Source organism: Cotesia typhae, unplaced genomic scaffold, assembly GCF_013202065.1.
Source record: "Cotesia typhae breed Kobodo isofemale line unplaced genomic scaffold, CoteBio_Ctyphae contig_83, whole genome shotgun sequence".
Taxonomy (NCBI): Eukaryota; Metazoa; Arthropoda; class Insecta; order Hymenoptera; family Braconidae; genus Cotesia; species Cotesia typhae.
In genome coordinates this window covers 1789338-1815608 of record NW_027423769.1, presented here as the reverse complement: position 1 = coordinate 1815608, position 26271 = coordinate 1789338, and the positions used below count along the sequence as shown (strand labels likewise).

The window sequence follows — 26271 nt, the reverse complement described above, 5'->3', positions numbered from 1 at the left end:
CGCCACCTGACATTTTTTTTAGTTCTCAGTTTCGCCACCCAGCGCTGCGCGCTTATTTTAAATTTTAGAAAACTAACCTCGGGACTGCATGTGCGATTGTTTTTTAACTGAATTATTATTGGAAGATAATTATTGTTGCTGTATTGTTTTTTTTGTTGCAATAATTAGTGTTTGTAATTGATAATGGATGCATGCAAAAATTGTGGAGGGACTGAATTCCGCGCAGAAGCTGGATTTTATTACTGCAATGAGTGTCACATGCAAAATGAGGTACTTATTAATAATTTATAAAAGAGATTATTGTTTTTTTATTAATTAATGTTAATTTTTAGACTAAAAAAGAACAAGATGTAGAGTTTACTCATGACCCTAGGACGCGCGTGACCTCAACTAGGATTCAACAGACGAAGAAAGCTTTGGATGAAGGTTATTTAAAAATTTACAATGAAAATTAATTTTAGCTGTTACTTCACAATTTTTTTTAACTTTCTTTAATGGTAAAAAAAATTCTTAAAAAAATTGACTTGTAGAAATTTTAATAAATTAAAAATCCAATTTTTTTAAAATAATTTTTTTGTTTAAGAAATTAAAAAAATTATCAAGTGACAGCTAAATTTAATGTCATAATTAATTTAACAAATATTTTATCATTTTTAGAACTTTTTTCAACAAATAAATTATCGTAAAATAAAAAATGCTTTTATTAAAATTTATAACAATAAAATTTAGACATTAGATAAATTTTAAGACATTTTAACAAAAATAATTTAAAAGTTTCTCTTTGATGGATAATTTTATAATTAAATTTCTATTATTCCAGAGGACAGACGTTTAACTTCCTGGGAAAAGTATAATTTCATTTTAATTGGTTTGACAAATGAATTAATTCAAGTGGGAGCAAAGGAAAACCTTAAAGTGGTAGTTGCGCAACTATGGTCTACTTATTTGGCGAAACTTGAAGTTGCTTTTGTGTCTACACATAAAGAAGTTCGTCCTAAACTCTCCAAAAAATTCGATAAAAGGTAGCAAAATTATTACCCATACATTTTTTCCAATATCCAAACTAATAAAATTAATTTTTTAATTCTCAGAGATGCAGAAATTATTTATCAAAAAGTTTTCGAAAAAAAGAAGAAAAAAAAATCAAAATATGCTGGTAGTGTTACCAGTGGTAGCAGCGCTAGTACGTCAACGTCTGTCCGAGACATTGCTAGACGAAAGGTTTTTATCAATTTAATATTGCTTTATTGTTCGATTTTATAATAAATTAAATTTTTTCTCACTAAAAAAAATTTTTTTAGAGACTTTTAGCTGATTCTGACTACAAGTCTCAAGTTTCGAGCATCACAGACGCTGAATCTAGTATTGTAAGCCAGTTGAGTGACAGCGAGCTTTCGGACGGATCTAATACTTCATCTAAAAAAGGACCTAAAGGACAAGGAAGGTTAAAAATATTTAATATAATATTTTTACAATTTTTTTTTTTTTAATATCTTACCAATAAAAATTCAATAATTAATATTTATTATTTTTAGATTACAGTTCAACGCATTAGCGAGAGAAGAAATTAAATCAGTCGCAGAAAAAGCTAAGAAAGTGCGAAAAAAATTAAGAAAAAAATTCATAGCCACTACCCGGTCTCTCACATCCAAATATGGACCCGATACAATTACGCCGATAAAATTATGGGCGCTTCTGTATTTAGCTCTCAGAATTAACAATGAAGATATTCATGTATCTGATATAATGAGGTATTTAATTTACTATATTAATTAATTAATAACATGAAATTAATTTAACGTGCATTTATTATTTCGTAGATTCATTAGAGATGGACATTTATCTTACTATAAATTGGACCATTTTATCCCCTCGGATGTTACCTTTACAAAAAGAGAAGCGGTTCAGATGAACACATTTCGGATGCTTCATCATTCGAGCTTGTTAGGACCCATCGAACGATTGAAAAAATCTTTGCGGATCTGGAAGTTTCCAGTACCTAATTTGTTGACATTAATTAAAAAATACTGTACAGAATTACAGTTACCCAGTACGTATCATAATATTATAATAAGTTTTTTTTTATTAATTGACTGTTTATTAATATTATTTCAGACGGCGTTGCTCAGTATGCAGAACGAATTTTGGCAAAGTGGCCACCGGGACTTAATTTTGACAATAAAAAGTACAATGTCTTTCCTAACTACGAAGCCAAAGCCATGGCAATTCTTATCATTGTTATGAAGATGCTGTTCGGTTTGGACGGAGTCACCGAAAATGAAATGAGCCGAGTTATTGAAAGAATAAATGAGTAAGTATTTGCTAAAAAATTTTTATAATATAGATAATTTCAACCAACATAAATAAATTTTACTGATTAGTATTGTATCGATCGCTGTAAACGTATAATTTAATATAGACTCTGTAATGCTATAAAAATAGTTATTGATTTCAGGATTACATAATCAAAATAAAGTTAGTTGGACTAAATATAGAAAATATTAATTACAGAGTTGCTGAGGAGAGAAGAATACTTGACGCAAGACTCTTCAGTTTTCGCGAATGGCAGCGTTACATCGAGTGTCGACGACGCACTCTGATAAATGAGCACTTTCCGAGCAAAGTGCAGTATGAACCATTTTCACTAGGCAATAGCCACCTTTGCGTAAACTTTCATCAATCACTGGCAGATAAAAGAGACCAGCCGATTCTCGGAGATATGAAACATAATTACACCCCCGCAGCTTTATTAGACTCCATGGTTGATAGTATCCATGAAATGGCTAACAATTTACCAGATCCTAAACCGTCCAAGATTTTTACTCCATCTTTGACGCCTCAGCACTCTTATCTTCAGCAATTACTTGAAGATACAAAAGATACTGAGCGCACCTTGCCAAGTATTCTTCTGCAGGATTTTCCTAATACAAAAATTGGATTTATTAAAAATCCTGAGTCGTAAGTATTCTCAATTTTTTTTTTTTTTTTATTTTAGAGATTTTTTTAGCCGGGTTAAAAAAAAAAAAAAAAGTAAGAATAGTGAAAAATTTTCAATCTAAAAAATAAAAATTTTTTTCAGGCTCAAAGAACTTGCAGCTCAGTGTGACATCGAACTCAATATCGTCTACAATTCAGCGTCTTATGTAAGAAAAGTTATGCAAGTTTTTGAACCTCTTACACCTAAAATTACTTTAATGCAAGGATTAAAAAAAATTCACAACGATTTGACACGTGTCGAAGCTCCAACTAATAAGACAATTTCTCAAATGTCAGACGACCCTTCTGACTATTTATATCGCAAGCGTCCTGGCAAAATTCTCCTGGAAACAAAAAAACAGCGACTTTTTAACAAAATGATTAAATTATACCAGGAGCAAAGATTAATTTTGGAGAAAGAATTGTATGAACAAAATAACGAAACTGTTCAGGCCTCTATGACTGAAGAAAGTAATCAAACTATTCAAGAAAAATCTCCTGAAATAATCCTTGATAAATCAAGAGAAGAAAACAGTGAAATTATCCAGGATGAATTGGTCGAAAACAATCAAACTAATCAAGACAATGATTATTTTAGATTCGGACAACTGCTTCCGAATGGAAAATTAAAAATTCCTGAGGTTGATTCTGATTCTGATGACCCTCCTGAGAAAGAAGATAAATTTGGTAATATTCTTTTGTCAAAATTTGAAAAACAATCTTTAGTTAATCCGATTCCAAATCCTTGGGATGCTAAGAAAAGATTCAGGAATCCGTGGTATGAGACGGTAAAACATAATAGACCCAGGCCACATCCTCTTGTGCCATACTCAAGATGGTATAAGCAAAAAATAGAAGCTCTTAATGCTACTCAAGAAGCACCAAAAAGCACAGAGGCTGCTGTTGAAATTCTCGAGCCGGAATCAACAACGTCGGACACTGTAGTGATCGCTGTTAATGATGATCAAAATAAAGAAAATGAAACTACAATTGAAAACGTAGATCTGAATGAAGTTCCAATTTTAATTTTAGATGACAATACTGAAATTGGAGCAACAATTGAAAGCAAAGACACAAATGAAGCTCCAATGGAGATTTTAGATGAAAATGAACAAAATGAATGTGAAATAAACATTGATTTTGAAGCTGTTGAACATAAAATAGAAATTGACGTTAAAAACGTTCCAAGTATTGAATCCGAAGCTGTGGAGCTCAGTGACGGTGTCGATGAGATAATTATTAATGACGACTCTGGTAAAGAAGTTGATGATAATCCGGCAACAGATAAAGATAAAGAAGTTATTATTAACGATGAGTCTTCTGATGACGAAGTATCAATTTTAGCAGAACGTATTGACTCACGTCCCGGCGCTAATCAGAAAGATTCATCGCCTGAGAAAGAACTGCTGACTTTATTTATTCCTTACAAACAGTATTGGCTCTTACGGATCTCTGGATTTCATGAAACTATTCACAAGCATTTCAGGTTATTAGAACGCGAGTTCCCAGCTAATTTCCGCTGGCTCTTTCGCGAATGCGTCAATATTATCGAAGTAACTCCTCAAGTGCTGTACAGAGAAATTTGCTTGGTGGAGAGTTACTACACCGATGTACTCGCTCCTGATGGACATATGGAAAAGTGCGAAGAATATAACACCAAGTTCTATCGGTCCAAAAGCAATAGGACGCATATTACAAGGCGCTGGACTACTGGAACAGATAAATAAAGATTGTGAATTGATAAGTAATTACTTTGTTACCTGATATAAATTTTTAAATAATTATTAAGTTTTTCGTAACAATACTTGGTCAGTTAAATTTTTTTTTAATAATTTTTTCAATAAAAAAAATTATAAAAATTTTTAGATGACTTTTTTGTCATTTTTTTTTTTTTTTTACCATAATTTATTTGTTACAAAATTCTTAAAATAATTAAATATGTGCTAAATTATTTTTATAAAAAAAAATTTCACGTGTAATAAAAATTAAGTTAGCCGACATCTAAAAATTTTTTAGAATTTTTTTTTTATTGAAAAATTATTTTAAAAAAATAAAAGAAAAAATTACACATGCAATTTTTTTAAATTATTTTTTTGTTCAAATTTAATTATTAAAAAATTAAAAACGCCGGCTAACTTTATTATTATTGACATGTAAGAATTAAAAAAATTTTTTTAAACAAATTTGTTTGTTAAATAAAATAATAAAAAAAAAAAAAGGTAAAATGACAGCAAATTTTGAAGTAATAAAAAAAATCTTTAAATATTTCTCCTTACTTTTCTATTTAATTTATTCCGACTTAACTTTTCAGTCCACCTGATAGTTGGTGTACACAGAAGAGCTTTTACATCAGTATTAGTGAGTATCAGCGCAATAAAACACAAATTCCCGTAGTCATACTCGCAACTGTTGCGCTCTCTTACCGGGGGTGCGCTCGGGAATATTCGGCAGCGCTCGGTTTAGCGTTTCTCCCCTTTGGGCTGTACATAAGTTGTATGCTGGCCGTTTGCCGTTTGTCTGGCGTTTTAATTCTAGCTGTGCTCCAGACACAGCTGTGTGTGTTGCCAGTGACACTGTCTCATGCTTTTTTTAATATTTATTGTGCAGTCGTGCTACCCAGTGAAAATAGCTGCGTCTGGCTCTCCTTTAAATATTCCTTTAAACATGGACATCCACCTAAGACAATAATTACACCGTAAAACTATAAAATCTCCGACATTGATTCCCATAACTAAACGCAGTTTATATTTTATTTTATTTGTTTTTTTTTTTTTTTTTTTTTAAATATTTATCCATCCCACTACAACTGTCAGCGAGATCCTGAGCACCTTTTTTACGTACGGTACTCTGTGCCGTCTTAAATAATGTATTTTAAGTGGAGTGATTTTTTTTATTAACTTTATTAACTGTCATCGCTCAATGTCACTTTTTTCTTCATCTTAAAAAAATCTCAAGAAATTTTAATACCGACTTTTTAAATTAGTGGCATGATTAATACTTAAACTTTAAGTTTATTTTTAAATGGTGAGTTTATTATTTATATTTAGATTTTAATATATTTAATTTATAACACACAAAATCAAAATGAAGTTAGCCGACATTTAAAAATTTTTAGAATTTTTTTTTTATTGAAAATATTAGTACAAAAAAATAAAAAAAAAAAAAAAAATTTTACACGTGTTAAAAACTTCAAAAATTGCAAGTGCAATTTTTTATAAAAATCTTTTTAATTGTAATTTAATTAATAAAATTTTTATTTTATTAAAATTAGCTGTCACTTGACAATTTTTTTTAACAAAAAAATTATTTAAAAAAAATTGGATTTTTAATTTTTTAAAATTTCTAAATGTCAATTTTTTTTTTTCATAATTTATTTGTTAAAAATAATTATTAAATATCTGCTAAATTAATTTTCATCTAAATTGAATGTCTAAAAATTTTTAGGAGTCTGCTAACTTCATTGTGATCACAAAAAATAAATAAACAAATTAATATAAAACTAACGATTAGTTGATAAGTTTTAATCGTAGTTGGAAGACCAAAACAATTGATCAAAGGAGGAATAATGCCGGCTAGTGTGAGAAAACATGCTCTTGGCTCTCGCATGCTGCCAGTACGATGACATTATTATTATTTTTCTCTCTTTATTCACCGATATTTCATCTTTCTTACTCTCAATTTCGTTCGATAATAGTATTCCCGATAAATACAAGCATACAAACTGGATGGAAGTATTTATATATATAAAATATATAATAAATATAATATAAATATACTCCATGCACACTGGAATAAAAAAGTGAGTAAAAGCTAGATAAAGAGAAAGAGACGGAGATAAAATAATATTAAATATAAAGGAGTGATCTTCTTGACGTACAATAGCCTGTCACAGCTCAATGATTTTCCTTCCTGTCCTCATTACTCGTAAATCGATTATTATTACTGAAAAACCACGAGGTAATTATCAAGATAGTGCAAACATGCTGATCTCGCGTTTTAATAAAATAAAGAAGAATATATATAGGTATAAATATTATGGATGGATTAAAAGACTACTCTGTGACCGAGAATCCGCTGATTCTTAATAATTGGAAGTTTTAAGTAACAAGTATCCTATCCGCTTGATACTCGACACCGCCGTGCTTTATTAAATCTTGCTGGTTGTTATTTAATATATAGTATAGCTTCTTCACCTCATACTTTATTTGGTTGTCTTATTTAAATACAAGGCAAACGGTACACACCTGTATTGTCCGTTAGTTTTGATCAACGATACACCTGACGAGAGTCACCTCTGATTCTATTGACCGCAGTATCAAAACATCTGAATATAAATCTTTATAACTAAATATTTGCCTGGTGTGCATTGTTTTTTTACCGAGTCTGGGGTTCAAAACACGCAATTTATTTTTTTATAAATATCTATAGTCTGATCACGTATTATTCTTATGTGTATTATTATTTATATTATTATGGGGACAAGAAAAATTTTGCGTCAAGAATAGTCTTATGATAAAATATATTTCTAGATACTTAATTAAGAAATTACCTTGTATCTTGTGAACTATTGACATTTTTAAAGATATAAGCTCATCCTGATGTTACACTTATCAAGAGCTTTCATTTGAGTACCCACATCGATTTTTCATATATTTTATATATTTATATATATGTATATATGAAAAATATATAAAAAATGCATGTGGGTATTCAAATGAAAGCTCTTGATGAGTGTAACATCGAGATGAGCTTAGATTTTTAAAAATATCAATAGTTAAGAAAGTAGTTCAATTTGACATAATTAAGAATTTACCTTATATCTCATGAATTATTGACATTTTTACAAATATAAGCTCACTCCAAGATTACACTAATCGAGACCTTTTATTTGAGTACCCACATCAATTTTTCATATATTTATATATATTATATATATGTATATATGAAAAATATATCAAAAATACATGTGGGTATTCAAATGAAAGCTTTTGATGAGTGTAACATTGGGATGAGCTTATATCTTTAAAAACATCAATATTTAAGAAAATACTAGTGACTGCAAGGTTGCTAGTAATTTATTATTATTGTAATTATAATCATCGCTTATGTTTTTAGGCATTCAAAATATATTGATGGGGCTTTTGTTTAAAAGATTGATCTTATTGGTAACTAGAGCGAATTAATGACTCGATTTATGCTGCCAGACAAATAAATTTCATCGACCCTATATCCTATTGAATTGATCGTCAGATTAGTACTTGATAGTCTATTAAATATGTATTTATTTTCTTTTTTATTCTGTCATTGTATTGTTTTACTTTTCGATAAAATTATATTAGATATTAAAATTATTTTTTTTTTTGCAGAAATCTAATTGGAGGGATCTTGATTTTGCTCGGTGTAATTTTTCGTTTCTGTTTATAATCCAAAAATAGTATAAAGAAGTTGACATTATTTTTTTTTTTTTTTTTTTTTTTTTTTTTTTGGAGAGTACGTGACAAAAATAGTGATATAAAGCAATAGCCCTGGGGTAGACGATTACAATTGACCGTTACAAGGTCTGAGGAATTTAGTTTTAAGCTAAATTTTAGTACCTTCTTATGAAAACAATATAAATTTAAAAATACCAATGAAGACGATAAAATTGACTTTAAGGATTTTTAACTTCTTTCTTCAGTATGGAAAGAAAAAAAATCTATAAAAATAAAAACATCAGCGCCTTTAAATATTAAAATATTCAAGTGAGTTTTCGTGATTTGGTTGCAGATGTTTAACTAGGCCCAAGATTTTTTCTGAAAATATTAAGTCTTGTAAAAAAAATTGAAAATTTATTTTTTTACAAGAAATTTCTCTTATAATTTTTTTATACAGCCAATTAAAATTTATAATAGATAATTTAATTTTTTTATAATTGTAAAAATCTCATTTTTGAAATTGTAACTTTGTTATTGGTTTAAAAAAAAAAAATTATGAGACATTTTTTTTATAAAATTAAAATTTGAACAATTTTTACTTAAAAAAAATTTTTTACGGCCAATTTTCCCGCCATAATTTCAAAAATTTGACTCAATTATTTTTTTTTAATTGTTATTTTGAAATTAAGGCAAAAATCTTGAGCTAATGTTCAATATAACCAGCGATAGTTTGCAAGACGTAGTAATAAATTTATAAATCGATGAAAAGTAAAAAATGCGTGACGCTAATCTTCGCCGTGGCACGCGCGCATGACCCAATTGTTGTGATGCGTGAACAATACACGCACAAACTTTATCCCAAATAGCTAAACGCATATTAATGTACACTGATACACATAGACGTTGGAACATATGACCGCTGTAAGCTATGAGACATATGTTGATCGTTAACTTGCGAGACCTTGATAAAGAAATCAAGCAAAAGTTGTTTTTTGGCCAAGACAGCATATGTTCGTTTTTATCGGAGTAATTAAAAGAAGTAATGATGATGATGATGATGATAGTCTTCAGTGTTAGTCTCTGGGGATTATAATGAGAGCAAAAAAATGTCAATGGATGCTTAAGAATTAACATACTGTGTATGCTATAAAATCACCTTGCAGCGTATTTAATCTAGAGCGTAATATTTGCAGATTCATTTTTGTTTGTATGATGCTGTCTTGTACAAACACTTTACAATGTTTGCATTAATTGTCTTTATTGGATCCGAATCCAACTGGTTTTGTTGTGCCACAAACCAACCACGTGTCTCATTACATCTCTTTTACTCTCTTTTATTTTTTATTATTCTCGAGATCTGTTTCTCGATTAATCTTTGGGCAATGTCACACCCGATTCCAAGTATTGATAAACTCTGTAAACAAATTATTACTTACAATAACGTTATTTTTCCAATTTGAGTCATCAAATCCTGACAATTATTGTCAAGTTTATTATTTTATCAAACAATTAATTTCATTGATTCATTTATTGTATTATTAAAACTTATTTTACCGCAGACATTTTCTTGGCAATGATTTATTGAATCTTGCTTTCTGGATAGTTATTAATAGATTCAAGTTCAAATAAAATATTTGTTTTTTTAGTTGAATCAAAAAAATTTTTAATTTTTAATAAAATTAAATAATTCATATTATTATATCCTTGTATCTCGTAAACTATTGACATTTTTAAAGATATAAGCTCATCCCGATGTTACACTCATCAAGACCTTTCATTTGAGTACCCACATAAATTTTTCATATATTTATATATATTATATATATGTATATATGAAAAATATATCAAAAATGCATGTGGGTACTCAAATGAAAGCTTTTGATGAGTGTAACATCGGGATGAGCTTATATTTTTGAAAACTTTAAAACAATATTTAAGGAAGTACAGTTAAACTAGTTTTTATTTTTATTAAAATTAAAATTAAATAATTTTTAATTCAATGAAAACTTTAAAAACTGTATTCTATTATAAAATTATCAGAGCCGCATCATTCCACAGGTTACCAGTTATTATTTAATTACAAACAACAACTTATAACTCAAAGACACGCAGTTGTAACAATTATCCGTATAATAAACGTTAATTAGCGAGTTAAGTAATTATAATTACAAAGATCCATTCGCTATAACAGACTTGTATTTTGAAGCCATAAAGAATTGGATTCGCGGGTATATGGATTCATCTAGTACATGATGACCTACTGGCTCACTAAAATTCAACGCTTTTTTAAAATAAAAAAAAAAAAAAACACTAGCTTGTGAACAGTGTATTGTAAGTCTCTCAGTGTTTACTATCATCATCATTGTAATGTGCCTTTTATTTTAGCACTCGCGATAATAAGGTGGATTTAACCAGTGCGCCGTAGCCGGGATGAAAGCCTCGAATTTTTTATTGTCATAGTGATAAATGATAAGTGAATGTTAACGAGGATAAATGAGTACTAACAAGTGAATTTTATTGTTTTCAGCCCAGTGAATGAGGAGCTAGAGGATTATTATCCAGATCTAGAGACAATAGCGAGGCTGCTAGGTTATAAAGCCTGAACTAACTTCCACAACGCGTCACGCGGGTGTGGTAGGTCTATGGGGGGCTCCGCCGCATCAGCACCAGCGGACCCCCTGCTGCAGCTCGAGTCATCACGGGGCCAACTGCTGGAGTTCCCTAGGTATCTTAGGTCGCACTGGGACCCTGTCCTCGACCTCGAGCTTATCTTCCCCGGTTTTTGGGACCAAACAAATGAAGAGTCCCTCAGGGATCATGAGGCAGTCTAGCCTCACTAAGCTCGGGTCTATGATTAATACTGCTGTCAATAAAAGAGCTGGTAAGTTTTAGAATTAGAATATAATTTTTTTTTTTTGCAAGAAAAAATTTTGTGAAAATTTATCATTTTTTTATAACAATAATGCTAAACTTAACCGACATTTTTTATTATTTTTATTTATTAAAATAGTACAAAAAAAAATTTCTTTAAAATTGCATTTAAAGTTTTTTTAAAAATGAAATTTAAAAAAAATTTTTTTGTGATAAATTTTTTCATCAAAAAAAATTCTAAAAATTTTTAGATGTCAGCTAACTTAATTTTCATTTTATGAAATTCAAATTGACACTTAATTTTTTTATTTTTATTTAATAATAAACTAGAGCTACAAAATTATTTAAAAAAATTTCATTCATAATTTTTTAGAGCTTCTAAAGATAATTTTTTTTTGCTACAATTTATTAGTTAAAAAATTTCTAAAAACTAAAAAATGTCTCTCTATTTTAGTATCATTAATTTTGAATTTTTTTTTTTTAATTTAAAAGTATAAAAAAATGATAATTTATATTTTAAAAAATTTTCACAAAATTTTTTACAAAACAAAATTTTTTTTAAAGCTATTTTTCTGCTTTTTTTTTTTTTTTTTTTTCCCTCAATCGCTTAAAATTTTTAAAGGTTATTGTATATTTTAAAATTCTCACACTTCAAGCTTACAATTAATTTAAAAACTTATTTTTAGCCTCGATATGAATAAAAAATACCTGATTTATTTATTTATTTAAGCCGGGACGGTAAACACACAATAAAGTAATAAATCAATATCAATTTGATAAATATCATGAATAATTTCCTTGACATAGCAATGCGGACGGAAAATATTTAATAGCGAGCCGGAGATATCCTTCCTACCCGTTGATTTTATACACAAAATATCGACCTTGAGCTTAATTCCACGTGAACGAGGGTATTAGGTAGTAGATGGAAGGAATTCATAATCACAAGATTACCAACTCGTATTACCGTTGCCACTACAATTGTCCAATGCTCGTTTTAATATCTATCTGTATCTTAATGACCCAATACCAGGTGATAGTAATTAATTTTATTTTTATTATTAAAACTATTCAATTAAAAATATAAATAGAAATTTTTTTTTTTGGGCAAAACTTAAAATAAAAAAAAAACAATTAATATTTATTTATTAATAAATAAATATTATGTTTAATTTTGATATTTATAAAAGTAATTTAAATTTCAATTACTAAAAATAATTTTATCTTCAAATGTCTTTTTGATATACAACAATAATATAATGCTGAGTACAAATATCAGTACTGAGTGACCTTCTAGTGGGTAAACAAAACTTATCAGACAAAACAAAATAGTAAACTAAAGTATTTGTACCTAAACACCTCAGTGTTTACTGAGGTCACGTGAATTATAATGTACGAAATAAATTATTTTTCTTAATTTTTGGACAGTTGGTCAGTAATATCGCGTTTCAGCAACTAGCTAGACACTGTATAGCAGCGTGTTATAATTTTAAGTCTTATAGTTTACTATTTTAAGTTATTCGCTAATTTATCATATCAATATTGATATAATTAAATTAATAGTAAAAATAAAAATTGATAATTAATAATCAATAATAAAATGGAGGAAGAGTGTCTGGAAATAATGCCACTTAATTTAAGTATCGGTGCTGAAGTTGAAATAGATTCTGATGGATATGAAAAAAATTCTGTGCATATCTTCGGTCCTCCTTACAAAAGTGAGTATTAATCTGAAAATAAAACAAAAATATTTTTAATATATATTATAATAGATTTTTTATTCTTCTCTTGATCTGTTTCTCGATTAATCTTTGAGCAATGACACACCGGATTCATAGTATTGATAAATTCTGTAAACAAATTATTACTTATATACTAACGTTTTTTTTCCAATTTGAGTCATCAAATTCTGACAATTATTGTCAAGTTTGTTATTTTATCAAACAATTAATTTCATTGATTCATTTATTGTATTATTAAAGCTTCTTGGCAGTGATTTATTGAATCTTGCTTTATAGATAGTTACTGATGGATTCAAGTTCATATGAAATATTTTTTTTTTTCTTTTAGACATTGTCATTTTTAAAGATATAAGCTCATCCCGATGTTACACTCATCAAGAGCTTTTATTTGAGTACCCTCATCAATTTTTCATATATTTATATATATTATATATATGTATATATGAAAAATATATCAAAAATGCATGTGGGTACTCAAATGAAAGCTTTTGATGAGTGTAATATCGGGATGAGCTTATATATCTTTAAAAACGTCAATATTTAAGAAAGTACAGTGCAATTTAACAAAAGTAATTGTATTTAATAAAGCAGAATTTTGTATCCTGGATAGCCATATGATAAAATTTTTTTTTTTAGTGAAATTTAGTGTCATTGCAAAAGTTTTGATTTGAATTTGTGCCTTTTCAAGGTTTAATATCACTTTCACCGATAGTAAATTTATTATGATAAGTATATATAGATTTTTTAGCAAATAATTAAATTATCGGTAGAAAAACTTAAGACCGATTTTATAGACTGTTAAACGATGGTATAGAAGTGAAGCAAATGGCATCAGTTACAACATATAGATGTGTGCAGATGGCTTGTCAATAACGAAGTAGAGTAGTTGATTAGCGTGCATCTTCTAATATGCTCGAGTGACTTTTGTCATTTATATTATATTATTTATCTCTGCAATCCAACAACTCTGTATCTTTCGAGCAGCAATATCAGCCTTCAGTCCATTGTCGAGCGATTAAAGAAGAGGATCTGTCATATATAAAATAAAATATTTATTTATTTTCAAGCCGTAGCTTCACTTACGATATTTTCCATTCAAATTTATTATTTCTTCTTTATTTTTCGTGAGTTTATTGGTTTAATTTTGCAATGGAGATTAAGGAGTTTGTTTCTTCACCAAGTTCTCCAAGATCTGCTCGATCGAGCCGTCGATTCGCTCCCCATCAGCTGAGAGACCGTGGCCCGCTCTTTTTTTCCCTCGAAGAGTTACGTGACAAGCTCAATGAACTCCTGGGTAATTACGACGACGTCCGTCTCAATTTAGTGATATCGTGAGTATGTAGTGTAGGGACTACTTCGTATCACGATTTTTACCTTCATTAGCATTAGACTGGCTTATAGTCTTCTGAAGAAATCCACTAATTTCTTTTCTGCAAATCATTTTTATTATTTATTATTTTTTATTTTTAGCGTTGTTTTAATAACTACTTACTAATCGGGTGATTATTTAAAAAACTGTTATTTCAGCCTGTGAACGCTCGGCTCTATTTGTCAATCTATTGTTTGGATATAAGCGGATAATTAATTTAACATTGATAAAAAAAAAAAAAATATTTTTTTTTTAATTAAAATATTTAGATGATTCCTTTTTATTACAATTATTTTATTATTAATGAGCAAACTGAGGAGCATTGTTGTTTTATACTTATATAAAAGCTGTTATATAAATTACATTAGAGATTGTAGATTAAAGAGACTCTTCCTTACTTTTTTTTTTTTTTTTTTTTAAATTATGTAATTTTAACTCTCACTTATTTTACTTTTATGAAGTTATTGTTTAGATGTTATTTAACAAACAAATTTGTTCCAAAAAGTTAATTTTAAAAAATGGCATTTTTAATTTATTTATTTATTTATTTATTTATTTATTTATTTTTTTTTTTTTTTTTATTAATTAAATTAGCAATCAAAAAATATTTTTTAAAAATTGCACGTATAGTTTTTCAAATTTTTTACGCGTGGAATTTTTTCTTTTAATTTTTTTGTAATAATTTCATTAAAAAAAAAATTCTAAAAATTTTTAAAAGAATTTTTTTTTTGTAATTGATTTGTTTAAAAGAATTTTTAAAATTGATAGCTGTCGGCTAACTTCAATATTATTAAATTAAATGAAAATAAAGTTAGCTGACATTTAAAAATTTTAATAATTTATTTTATTGAAAAATTATTTTAAAAAAAATTTCACATGTAGAAAATTTAAAAAATTACACATGCAATTTTTTAAAAATGTTTTTTTATAATAATTAAATAAATGAAAAAAAAAAAAATTAAAAATTTCCACGTTTTTTAAAAACATACTTCAAAAATTCCCGCGCAAACTATAAATTCTTACTAAACAGATTGACAGCTCCCTCAGTGGCAAAAAAAATCATCTTCACAGTATTCTTTTTCTCTAAAAGTCAAAAATCAATCTTAAAAAAAAATTAAAATAAAAAAAATCACGACAAATAATAATAATAATAATTATAAAAAATATTTTTAGTTACCACTTGCATTTGCAGCGGCAGTATCAGTTCAGCAAAAACGACAGAGAGCGTGTAAGCCGGCTGTAGATCCACAAATATGGCGGGGTGTAGACATTGGTAGAATAAAAGACGCACATAAAATCCACCTCTGGCGTTCGATTGCTGTAACAAACGTTTCTCGAATACAAATTACCATTGGTCTGACGCTTGACGTCATATTAATCGTCCGAGATCAAATTAGCGAGTGTGCCGTCGAAGCGAGCCTCGATAATACAATATAAATTGGCTAGTGTTTGTCGAGCCAAAGGAACAGTCTTATTAAATAAAATAAACCACTAAAATAGTAGACAGTAATAGTACATGTTGAAGTACATAGTATATAAAGCATAAAACAGTGACACTGAGCCCACGACAGGAAGGTAACCGAGTGGCAAGTGGGGTAGTGATGGTGGTTGGACACGCGTGACTTTAAATAGTATAGCGCCTTGTTGAAAAATCTAAATCATAAAGATAAATAAATAAATATGCGTGTTGCGAATATGTGACACAAGCTGTACTCAGTGACAATACACCTCCGTGTGTCGGAAAAATAATATTAGATAAAATAAATCCTTCTGATTTTTTTTTTTAGATATTATCTTGGTGATTACGCAGCTCCCGTTTGCTGAAAAATAAAATAAAATTGGATTTTAAAGTTTAATTTTTTTAAACTCAAAAAAAAAAAAAAAAAAAAAAATAATAGCAATAAAAAAAATCCAAACTGAAAAAAAGGACGAACTGAGACCGGTGCAGGTCGTCCGTATTTCCACCCACTCTCTCCTTTCCTGAGCTTGTAAGAAAGAAAGAGAGCGAGAGAGAGAGAGAAATAATATTTTGTTTGTTTAAAAAAAACAATTTGTTGTTAAATAAATAATGGCCGGTAAGTAAAGGTGGCTCGTCATGTTATTAATTAATAGATTTAAACAAAAAATAATTCTTTATTTTATTTAATCTTTACTATTTTCTCTTTCATACTCCCACGTTGCCGTTGCAAGATAATAGAGCAGCAACCACCTGGCCCGCATCTTTTAAATAATTGGTGTGTTTTAAATCCTTGGCACTGTTTCGCCAAAGGTCTACCAAAAGCAGTCCTGGTTGATATTTTATTTAAATAATTGATGAAAAAAAATTCTGGAGCTCTTGAAATAATTTTATCCTGGAATTGAAGCAAAGCGTCAATTTTTTAACCTAAAAAATTTTAGTTGTACAGTGATTGTATCTCCCTCTTTAAGTTAGATACTCCATCTTGCTCTCGACGTCTTTCTCTGCCCTCTCTCTGACTCAGTCCGTCTCAAGCGAGTCTCAGTCTCTCCTTTATTTTATTTTATTTTATTTATTTTTTTTTTTTTTTTCGTTCTTTATGTACTTAGTCAACTTATACTTACTAAGTAAGTTGTAAAAATTCATTCCCCGCCGTTACCAGACTATCGAAAGGGAATTCTCCATCCCTCCGCCATCACGCGACCGCGGGTGCAGATGTGTTCGTCGTCGACAACGACAACCAAGACGACGGTGGCGACTGTCTAATAACACGATGGATTGTGGTGAAACTTCAAGTAGGCTTCTATGGATATAATCCATCAGATTTCTCAAAGATTTAAAAAATAACTTACATCTAGATATTTTTATTTATTTTATTTATAAAATAAACAATTTATAATTTAAAGACGCACTAATTTAATGCTGTAATTTTAAAACGCTTTCAAATGCCTGGGCATCCTAGCCTCACATTTTTTTCTTTGCTGTTTATATGGATCTCTTTAAAAAATGCTTTAATTTTTAGGAGGTAAAAAATGCACAGGGTTCATTTTATTATTTTTGTTACAGGCAATGGTGACATACAGTGGTGCTTTTCCCAGGTGAAGGGGACACTCGAGGACGATGTCACTGATGGTAAGAATATATTTATATCTTCATTAATATTTATTGATATATAGTCATGGTTATTAATATTTAATATTGAATATTGATTATTTTTAGCTGATATAATCTCATGTGTGGAATTTAATCACGATGGGGATCTTCTGGCAACAGGAGATAAGGGAGGACGAGTTGTTATTTTCCAACGAGATCCCATAGTAAATATTTTTATTCATTTATTTATTTATAGTTCAAAATTTATGAGATTATTTGTTTTATATTATCCGAAATTTTTATACGAGTAATTGCTATCCAAGTTTTACGACTTGAAATTTTTATTAAAATGTCCTGTAAAAAAAAATTTTTTTTTTCTCAGAATATTTATTAATTTTTTGTGTATACATATTAATTATTTTGGTAATTATTTACAAGTGGGGTCCAACATTTTAATTTTGATTTTTTGAAAAAAATTTTTATTTGATTTTATTGATGTATTTTTTTTTTTTTTAAATACATAAAAAAAGCAGATTAAAAAAAATTAAACACTATTAATTTTTCACCTAAATATGACCAAAAATAGGGTGAATCCTTGTAAATAATTACCTGAATTTTTTAATAATTTTTTAAGTATCCCTATGAATTATTTCGTCAGAATTTTTTTTAAAAAAAATATTTTATTACGTAATAATAAGTCTTACTATTAGAAAAAAAAAATATTAGTTATAATATTAAAAGTTTTGTAACAATTGACCATTATTCGAGATAAATTGTCATTGTAATATATTTAACTAATAATATTTTCAGAGTAAAAATAGTATACCAAGACGAGGAGAATACAACGTGTACAGTACATTTCAAAGTCATGAGCCCGAGTTTGATTATCTAAAATCATTGGAGATAGAAGAAAAAATAAATAAAATAAGATGGTTAAAACGAAAAAACCCGGCGCATTTTTTGCTGTCGACAAATGACAAGACAATTAAATTATGGAAAGTTAGCGAGCGCGACAAGAGAGTCGAGGGGTACAATACCAAGGAGGAAAGCGGAGCAATACGTGATCCAGCGTGCATCACTGCCTTGCGAGTACCAACCATAAAGCCAATGGAGCTGATGGTCGAAGCCTCTCCGAGAAGAATATTCGCAAACGCCCACACCTACCACATTAACAGTATAAGTGTAAACAGCGATCAAGAAACGTACCTAAGTGCCGACGACCTCAGAATAAATCTGTGGCACCTGGAAATAACTGATCAAAGTTTTAATATTGTAGACATTAAGCCAGCGAATATGGAGGAGCTGACGGAGGTGATCACCGCGGCAGAGTTTCATCCTGTTGAGTGTAATTTATTGGTTTACAGCAGCAGTAAGGGCACGATAAGGTTGTGTGATATGAGATCCGCAGCTCTCTGCGATCGTCACAGCAAGCTCTTCGAGGAGCCCGAGGACCCAACAAATAGAAGTTTCTTCTCCGAAATTATTTCTAGTATAAGTGATGTCAAGTTAAGCAATTCCGGCCGTTATATGATCAGTAGAGACTACCTCAGTGTCAAAGTGTGGGACTTACACATGGAGACTAAGCCTATTGAGTGTTATCCTGTAAGTCTTATTGCTTTTTTTTTTTTTTTTTTTAAATTTTAAATTATTAATTATAATTAACATTTTTTTTTTTTTTTTTTTTTTTTTTTTTTTTTTTTTATTTAGGTACATGAATATTTGAGATCTAAGTTATGTTCTCTTTATGAAAATGATTGCATTTTTGATAAGTTTGAATGTTGCTGGAGCGGCAATGACTCGGCTATAATGACCGGCTCTTACAACAATTTCTTCCGTGTTTTTGATCGAACATCTAAGCGTGACCTTACTTTAGAAGCGGCACGTGATATTGCCAAGCCAAAAACACTTCTAAAACCACGCAAGGTCGGTATTTTTTTTTTTAAAAGGGGTATTCTAGTCTAGAAGCATGAATTTCAGATAATTTATTATCCATTTTTTAAAAATTTATTTATTAACATCACAAGAATACAGAAAAAAATTTTTAAATTAAAAAAAAAATTCGGTATAAAAATTTTGCATTTACTGTGTTAAAATTTATTTTAATTTTCAACTTTAAAAATTTTTTTTTGTATTCTTATAATGTTAAAAAATTACTTATAAAAAAATTAATAGTAAAAATATTGATTTCTTTTTTTACGGCACTTTAAAAAATTACCTGAAATTTATGCTTCTGGACCAGAATACCCCTATAACTAACAAACTATTTTATAGCCCTATTAATTAATAATTCATGAATTTTGTGATGATAAATTTATTTATTAATCAGGTTTGCACGGGAGGAAAACGTAAAAAGGATGAAATAAGCGTCGATTGTCTAGATTTCAACAAGAAAATTCTGCATACTGCATGGCATCCTTCGGAAAATGTAGTTGCCGTAGCAGCTACGAACAATCTCTTTCTATTCCAAGACAAACTCTAGCACATTTATGTGCAGGTATTCATTTTTATAATTACACTTACACTAGTTTACAAATAATAATTTTTTACATAAAACTTTTCAGAATAATAATTAATATACAATTAAGATAAAAAAAAAATGTATAGAGTTCACAAACCTTTTTAAATAAAAATCAGAAGCGAATGTTTTAAAATCATAAATTAAAATTACATATTTATAACTTTATTTGTTAGTGATTTAATATATTAAAAAAAAAAAAAAAAATTTAATAATTTCTAGCCCGTAAATCAGATAAGATTTTAAATAAAGTAATTAAATAAAGCTCTGAATTTGTCACTTGTAAACTAGTGTTTTATTAAGTTCTCTTATCTTGTAAATAAAATAATGAATATTTATTTGTAGATTATTCAACGCTTAATATTGACCTGAATGTGATGCACGGCGTTGAACATTTGTAAGCTGTTTGTATAAAAAGACTAGAGTCATTGGAATTTTGACTGATGAATTATAGAGTATACATTTATCATCTTATCCATACAACGCGCGCACAGCTTGTACAAAGGAATGTAATCAGTAATCACATACATGCATATGGAGTAATGATAATTTTATTGATAAATAAATATCGCGGCGCAGTTATCTTATGTGATCCTCGGGAATATTTATAATCAAAACAACTCATTTTAAATTAGTGCGCGCGTAATGTTCAATGCCCCAGTCTTTATTTCTTAAATTTAATTATTCGCTGGGTTATTATTTAGCCTTCGGCGATAGAGACTATCACCGCGAGGCGACTTTTTTTTTTTTTTTTTTTTTTTTTTTTTTTTTTTTCAATGTCTACATTTCATTGTTGGGATTGTTAAGGGGGGAAATACGTGCAGAAGGACGTTTTCATGCTGATTTTTTATTAATTTCTATGTGAAATTTTTTTAATTTTTTTTTAAATTATTTTTCTAAAAAAAAAAAATTCTAAAAATTTTTACATGTCGGCTAAATTAATTTTCATGAATTCTACACGTATTTTCCCCCTTGAGGTAGTTGTTGCGTGAACAGAAAATTATGAAATTTTTTTTATTGAAAAATAAATATATTAATAACTCACTAATTAATTTTGAAAATTAATTACTCAATAACGGTAAGGTGAATTAATCTGAAATTTTTTTAGTGAATTATTAATATATTTATTTTTCAATAAAAAAAAATTTCATAAACTACCTTCAATTTGTACGACATAGAAATTTCACAGCGATCTTGTCGAAATTATTATTTCCAACTCCAAATTATTTTGTCAACATATTTAATTTTTTTACCGTTTAAATAATCAGGCCTAACTCGGTAAACTATAATTTAAATTCTTTTTTATACGAAATAAATTACTTCGTTCTCATTAACATTAAAAATTAAAAAAAAAAAAAAATATATTTATGTGTGGTGTTTGTTGTCTTATCACTACACGCAACTTCAGTTCACAAAAGTACATGGATATAAAAAACTAAGGCTCAAGTGATTGTCAGTAAATTGTATAAAATTTATTTAAAAAATGAATCGAATTAATTTTCATAAAAAAAAAAATCAGTCATCATACTTTTTTGTAATATGCCACTGGATTATGGTGTAAAAGTATTTTAATATTCATTTTGGCTCAACAATTTTTTAAATTTTTGTAGCGATTAGAGTTTATTAATCAATAAAAATTATTTAAATAAAGACACGTAATTGTTTCGTCATTGTATTAGTCAGTTGTAATCTAATTTATGTTTAGAATTAAAAATGAATCTCGGTGTAATGTATGAGTGTGATTATTAATTAATTAATTAATTATACAAGTAGGTAAATTTTTTTTTAAATCCGCTTTTGAGCCGGAGGTAAGTTTGATGATAATGAGCCAAGATTTTAGCAATTGTGTGTCTATAATTCGGCTAGTGAGCCTGCGTCATTGTGATAAAACTAAAGTTAGACGATATTTAAAAATTAAAAAAATTTTTTTCATTGAAAAAATGATTGTAAAAAAATAAAAATAAATTTTTATTTGTAAAAAACTTTAATAACTGTAAGTACAATTAAAAAAAAATTTTTTTTTGTCCCAATTTAATTATCAAAAAATTAAAAATATCGGCTAACTTTAGTATCATATTTTCATGTCATTGTGATGTACCTAATACGTGTTATGTTATGTTTTTGTAGTAAAGTAAATAGTATTTTTTTTTTTTTTTTTAGTCGTCATAAATGCGAAGTACTATTATACAAGACACGCACTCACACATAATCGACGTATTGTGTGTAAAGACATAAATACACAAATAAATTTAATAAAATGATGAACGATATAATTTATAAAAGACGCAGGGGCATCATTTAAAGACACTAATTTGTACAAGGCTTTGTAATAAATAATGATAATAATAATAATTATAATTAATCATGTTTATGATTAATGATTAATCTGAAGAAAAAGCTGAGGTCTGGATAATCGATGTTACTTTAAGGGGGGAAATACGTCTAGATTGACGTTTTTTCTTGCTGATATTTCATTAATTTTTTTAAGATATGAAAATTAATTTTATTTATTGAAACTATCAGATTATTTTCTATATATATTTATATTCTTTCATATTTTAAAACAATATAATTTAAAAAATAGCGGATACACATCGTAGGATGCCATAAAAGCAAATAATAAAAATTCTGTTTTTTTTTTTTTTCCAAGTCCAAAAAAATTTTTAGTTTGAAGAAAAAATTTTTTTTTTGCATTTTTACACGTTTCATACAAAAATGAGTAATAAATGCAAAAAAAATTTTTTTTTTTTTTTCAAACTAAAAATTTTTTTGGACTTGGATAAAAAAAAACGGAATTTTTATTATACGCCCTTGTGGCTCCTGGGTGCCATATCTCGGCTATTTATTAAGTTATATTGTTGTTTAACACCAAAAAATAGTCATAAATTTATCTAAAAAAAATTACCTGAGTTTTAATAAATAAAATTAATTTTTTATGCCTTAAGAAAATTAATAAAAAAAAAATTAATGAGTAAAGTTACGAGAAGATAAATATTGGTAATGATTACTGTAATTATTATTAATTATCTTAAGTACTTGCTGCAGTGTACAACAACCAAGACGGTCGGATCTCTGATGTATGATATGATAATATGATAGTACGAGCCATATTTTATATACGATCGGCATAAAAATAAGATTTATCTAATTATTTCGGTGCTTAATCGCCTAATCGCTTTTTGCCCATCGCTTTTATTATTATTCTTAATTATTGATAATAATTATTCGTTAATGTATTATTGATAATTTAACTTGTTTATATAAGTGTAAAATTAGTTGATCAATTTATAATTCAGTTTAGTGCCAATTACTCTAATTAATCTACTCAGATTTTTACTAAAAAAATCTGTTGATGTGTTTACATTCCTATTTGTTATTATTTACCATTTATATTCAAGGGTTTTAGTTGTTGATTTATTTATTTATTATTATTATTATTTTGGTAATTAATAAATAATGTGTCAATATTATTATATTGTATATTTATAATTCAATTGATATATAGCGCTAAATTGATCAACGTTAATTTTTCTAATATTTTATTATTTCGACAATTTTCCAAAATGAAAAAACACCATCGCGACTAAGACACTAACAATCAAAGAAAATATAAATAAAAATGATTACTTGAAATATTTATAATTTGTATTTAATTTAATAAATTAACTTTACTTTGAGGACAGTTGGATTTTTTTATAAAACTGTTTGCTTTCTTTTTTATCAACCAGGCATTAAAATAATTTGAGAAAGATATTGATAGTTTTATAACGAGGTCTGACTGTGCTTAAAGTAATTAAAATAAGATTTTTATTTAATGGTTAATTTATTGATAATCATTTTCATTGGAAAAAAAAAAAAAAAAAAAAAAATAATCTAAAGAAGACTGACTTTTGGCAATCAACGTTGGCTTGAATATAGACACAGAAGATGCTTCAACTTACTTTTACTACCAAAAAATTTACTACCAAGGTGTCCAAAACCGGTGGTTCTATCTTATGTTAAATTTAAAACCAAAGCCCGCAATTATTATAAATTTTAGGACAAAATTGACTAGCAATAATCCCATAAGGAACTTGACTTCCAACTTTAACCCGCCCCGAATGACTCATTTTGTTCCAAATATGAATGGCTGAAGACTTCCTGATTAATTTTAACGTTTCATCTTTATTTTCAGCTTCAAAATATTTTTTCCAGTTATCGTAGTAAATTGGCGTGAATTCCCATTGCGAAAATATCGTGAAGCCATTGCAACCATCTGTCTCATTAGTGATCTACATTAAAATAATAAAAGTATTTTTTTTAAAAAAAATTAGTTACTAATTGTAAAAAATTATTTTAAAAAAATTGCATTTTTAATTTTTGTAATTTTTTTTTTGCCGTAATTTATTTGTTAAAAAAATTAAAACAACTGTGAAGTGACAGCTAAATAATTTAATGTCATTGTCATAATTTAAAAAAAAACTTACGGCCTTCCCGCAAACTTTAGTTAAAACTCTCGTGATAACATCAGGTCCATTATTTCTCCAAACGTCACCGCGAAAATTATTTTTCAAGTCATTTATACAACCATCAGCAATTTCCCGGCCGATTTTGGAGCCTCCGAAGCTCATCACGCAAGAAGCAAGGGTGTCCGAGTCTTCAGCACCGACGAAATCTCTCATTTTTTCAAAGGACCTGATACAAAACATAAATCAATAATCTTATCATAAATTAAGTAATTACTAAAATAATTTACGAAAGCGTGACAACATCGAGGTCCATGTAGATTCCAGGGACCTTCCAGAGTGTCAAGTAACGGAGGACATCAGACATATGATGTTTCGGCCATCTGCTTGTTGTCAGCTCGCCTTTTTGCCACCAATCTGTTAGAGGTGTGTTCTTAACATAGTCTTCCATAAATATTCTTCTCACAAAAATGTTTTTATAGTCTTTCAAGTGGCTCAATAATTTTTTTGTCTTTGGTGAGTATTCGGAAGAACTCAGGATTAATAAATGTATCTTCATTTTGGGATTCATCTTCGCTGCCGATTCAATTGAACAAAACTGTCTTGCATCTAATTCTATTCCTGCGTCGCCAGAGCAAGAAGTCTCGATGAAAAAAATGTTGTTGTCGTCTGTGATTTCTTCGTTCATTGAAGAAATAAAAAAAATAAAAATAAAAATATTTCGCTATCGGCTAATTTTAGTTTCATAAAAATAAATACCATTTTCATTGAAAGCCTCAATAGAGTGAATCTTCGAGGGATCAAAGTAACAGGAAATTTCTTTGTTCACTTTTTTCTTAATAAGATTGATTACCGAAATTTGGTTACTTCCAACGGTTGTATTTTTGAGACAATTGAAATTAAAAATCCACAGTGCATATAACGTGATACTTAGGCCACAAATAATCACCATTTTTTTCTTCATTGTTAGCTAACACTCGCATCAACTATGCAAATAAATAAACTCTTAAAAAATTTGTCTTCACTTAAATAATTAGACAAATATATTTAATTTGTATTAAATCAGTGTCCCTGAGCTAATATAACTTTAAATATTAATAGCTGATATCTTCATTGATAACTAGATACATTTTTGAAGCAACAAAATATTCAAAATGTATATTTGTAAAAAAAATCAATTAAGCATTACCGTAACAAAATTAATACCACAGTAATTAATTTTTTTATCTTATATTTCTCTGAGTTTTTAGAGAACACTGCTCAAGTTCAAGGTGTTATCTCTTCAATAACGGCGGATTAAAGTATTCCAGACGAAAACATGAAAAAATATGTTTGTTCGATGACATCACACTGCAGAAAGATAATTTATTAATAAGTTCAGCGCTATATAGAAAAAAAAAATTTTAAACAATATTTTATCCGCCGAAAATTGCTTATTTACTTCTCACTTTGCAATTTTTAAAATAATTTATTGTAAAGACAAATCAATCATTAATATTGGACTGAAATTCAATTCTTCACAGCGAGAAAAGCGTTACTCATTTTCTAAATCGTTATCTCCTTAGCAATAATCGCTGATTGTTCATTGAATTATCTCTAGATATATCTCTAAACTGGTCCAATTTATATAAACAACGTTTTTGTTATTAGATTGGCTAATTTATTGAGTTCAATTAATAAAATCGCTACTTTTTAGTTCCTAAGTTTAGTTTACATATTTTTTCTATTATTTATTACTTACTGATTTTTTTTTTTTTAAGTATATTAATCAATTTTTTTATTGTCAATTTCATAATATTAATTAATTATAACTAAATTTTTATTAAAAATCCGTCAAATTATTGGCTTGTTTTCTTTTTCCTGCAAAAAATAAATTAATAAAAATTAAAT

General features: G+C 28.1%; 3 protein-coding genes and 1 long non-coding RNA gene across 7 annotated transcripts; 2 read left to right on the top strand and 2 right to left on the bottom strand.

Moving 5' to 3' along the window:
• Positions 1–85: 85 nt before the first annotated feature.
• Positions 86–4841, top strand: Taf1b (TATA box-binding protein-associated factor RNA polymerase I subunit B). Its single transcript, XM_074252035.1, has 10 exons — positions 86–270; positions 333–426; positions 821–1022; positions 1092–1221; positions 1302–1444; positions 1536–1751; positions 1821–2050; positions 2116–2311; positions 2512–2958; positions 3080–4841. The coding sequence occupies exons 1-10, from the start codon at positions 184–186 to the stop codon at positions 4701–4703; spliced, it is 3369 nt and encodes a 1122-aa protein (XP_074108136.1). The 5' UTR covers positions 86–183; the 3' UTR covers positions 4704–4841.
• A 952-nt stretch (positions 4842–5793) lies between these two features.
• On the top strand, positions 5794–21586 carry Tws (protein phosphatase 2 regulatory subunit tws). 4 transcript variants are annotated; one of them, XM_074251787.1, is made up of 8 exons: positions 5794–6000; positions 10918–11271; positions 17395–17460; positions 17548–17645; positions 18232–19023; positions 19129–19344; positions 19748–19915; positions 20282–21586. In XM_074251787.1, exons 2-7 carry the CDS (start codon positions 11187–11189, stop codon positions 19898–19900), a joined length of 1410 nt encoding a protein of 469 aa, XP_074107888.1. In that variant the 5' UTR covers positions 5794–6000; positions 10918–11186; the 3' UTR covers positions 19901–19915; positions 20282–21586. The 4 variants fall into 4 exon arrangements, with proteins under 4 accessions (XP_074107888.1, XP_074107887.1, XP_074107890.1 ...); XM_074251786.1 differs by lacking the exons at positions 5794–6000; positions 10918–11271 and adding an exon at positions 12653–12979; XM_074251789.1 differs by lacking the exons at positions 5794–6000; positions 10918–11271 and adding an exon at positions 16296–16447.
• On the bottom strand, positions 12851–15684 carry LOC141533098 (uncharacterized). Its single transcript, XR_012480182.1, has 4 exons — positions 15550–15684; positions 14496–14559; positions 14087–14433; positions 12851–12991 (listed from the first exon to the last, which is right to left on the bottom strand). It is a non-coding gene; the product is annotated as an uncharacterized LOC141533098 (long non-coding RNA).
• Positions 21221–25920, bottom strand: LOC141533097 (lactosylceramide 4-alpha-galactosyltransferase-like). The gene is made up of 5 exons (XM_074251790.1): positions 25571–25920; positions 25141–25367; positions 24672–25059; positions 24403–24610; positions 21221–24207 (listed from the first exon to the last, which is right to left on the bottom strand). Exons 2-5 carry the CDS (start codon positions 25343–25345, stop codon positions 23941–23943), a joined length of 1068 nt encoding a protein of 355 aa, XP_074107891.1. The 5' UTR covers positions 25346–25367; positions 25571–25920; the 3' UTR covers positions 21221–23940.
• Positions 25921–26271: the final 351 nt, after the last annotated feature.

What these genes read in the sequence shown, in the direction of transcription:
- Taf1b (XM_074252035.1), top strand. Translation starts at nt 184, where the DNA reads ATGGATGCATGCAAAAATTGTGGAGGGACTGAATTCCGCGCAGAAGCT. An exon ending in AGTGTCACATGCAAAATGAG is followed by an intron (nt 271 to 332) that starts GTACTTATTAAT and finishes GTTAATTTTTAG; the next exon opens with ACTAAAAAAGAACAAGATGT. An exon ending in TCCAAAAAATTCGATAAAAG is followed by an intron (nt 1,023 to 1,091) that starts GTAGCAAAATTA and finishes TTTAATTCTCAG; the next exon opens with AGATGCAGAAATTATTTATC.
- Tws (XM_074251786.1), top strand. Translation starts at nt 12,862, where the DNA reads ATGGAGGAAGAGTGTCTGGAAATAATGCCACTTAATTTAAGTATCGGT. An exon ending in CGAGGACGATGTCACTGATG is followed by an intron (nt 17,461 to 17,547) that starts GTAAGAATATAT and finishes GATTATTTTTAG; the next exon opens with CTGATATAATCTCATGTGTG. An exon ending in AGCCTATTGAGTGTTATCCT is followed by an intron (nt 19,024 to 19,128) that starts GTAAGTCTTATT and finishes TTTTTTATTTAG; the next exon opens with GTACATGAATATTTGAGATC.
- LOC141533097 (XM_074251790.1), bottom strand. Translation starts at nt 25,345, where the DNA reads ATGAAGAAAAAAATGGTGATTATTTGTGGCCTAAGTATCACGTTATAT. An exon ending in CTCGATGTTGTCACGCTTTC is followed by an intron (nt 24,611 to 24,671) that starts GTAAATTATTTT and finishes GTTTTGTATCAG; the next exon opens with GTCCTTTGAAAAAATGAGAG. An exon ending in CTAAAGTTTGCGGGAAGGCC is followed by an intron (nt 24,208 to 24,402) that starts GTAAGTTTTTTT and finishes ATTTTAATGTAG; the next exon opens with ATCACTAATGAGACAGATGG.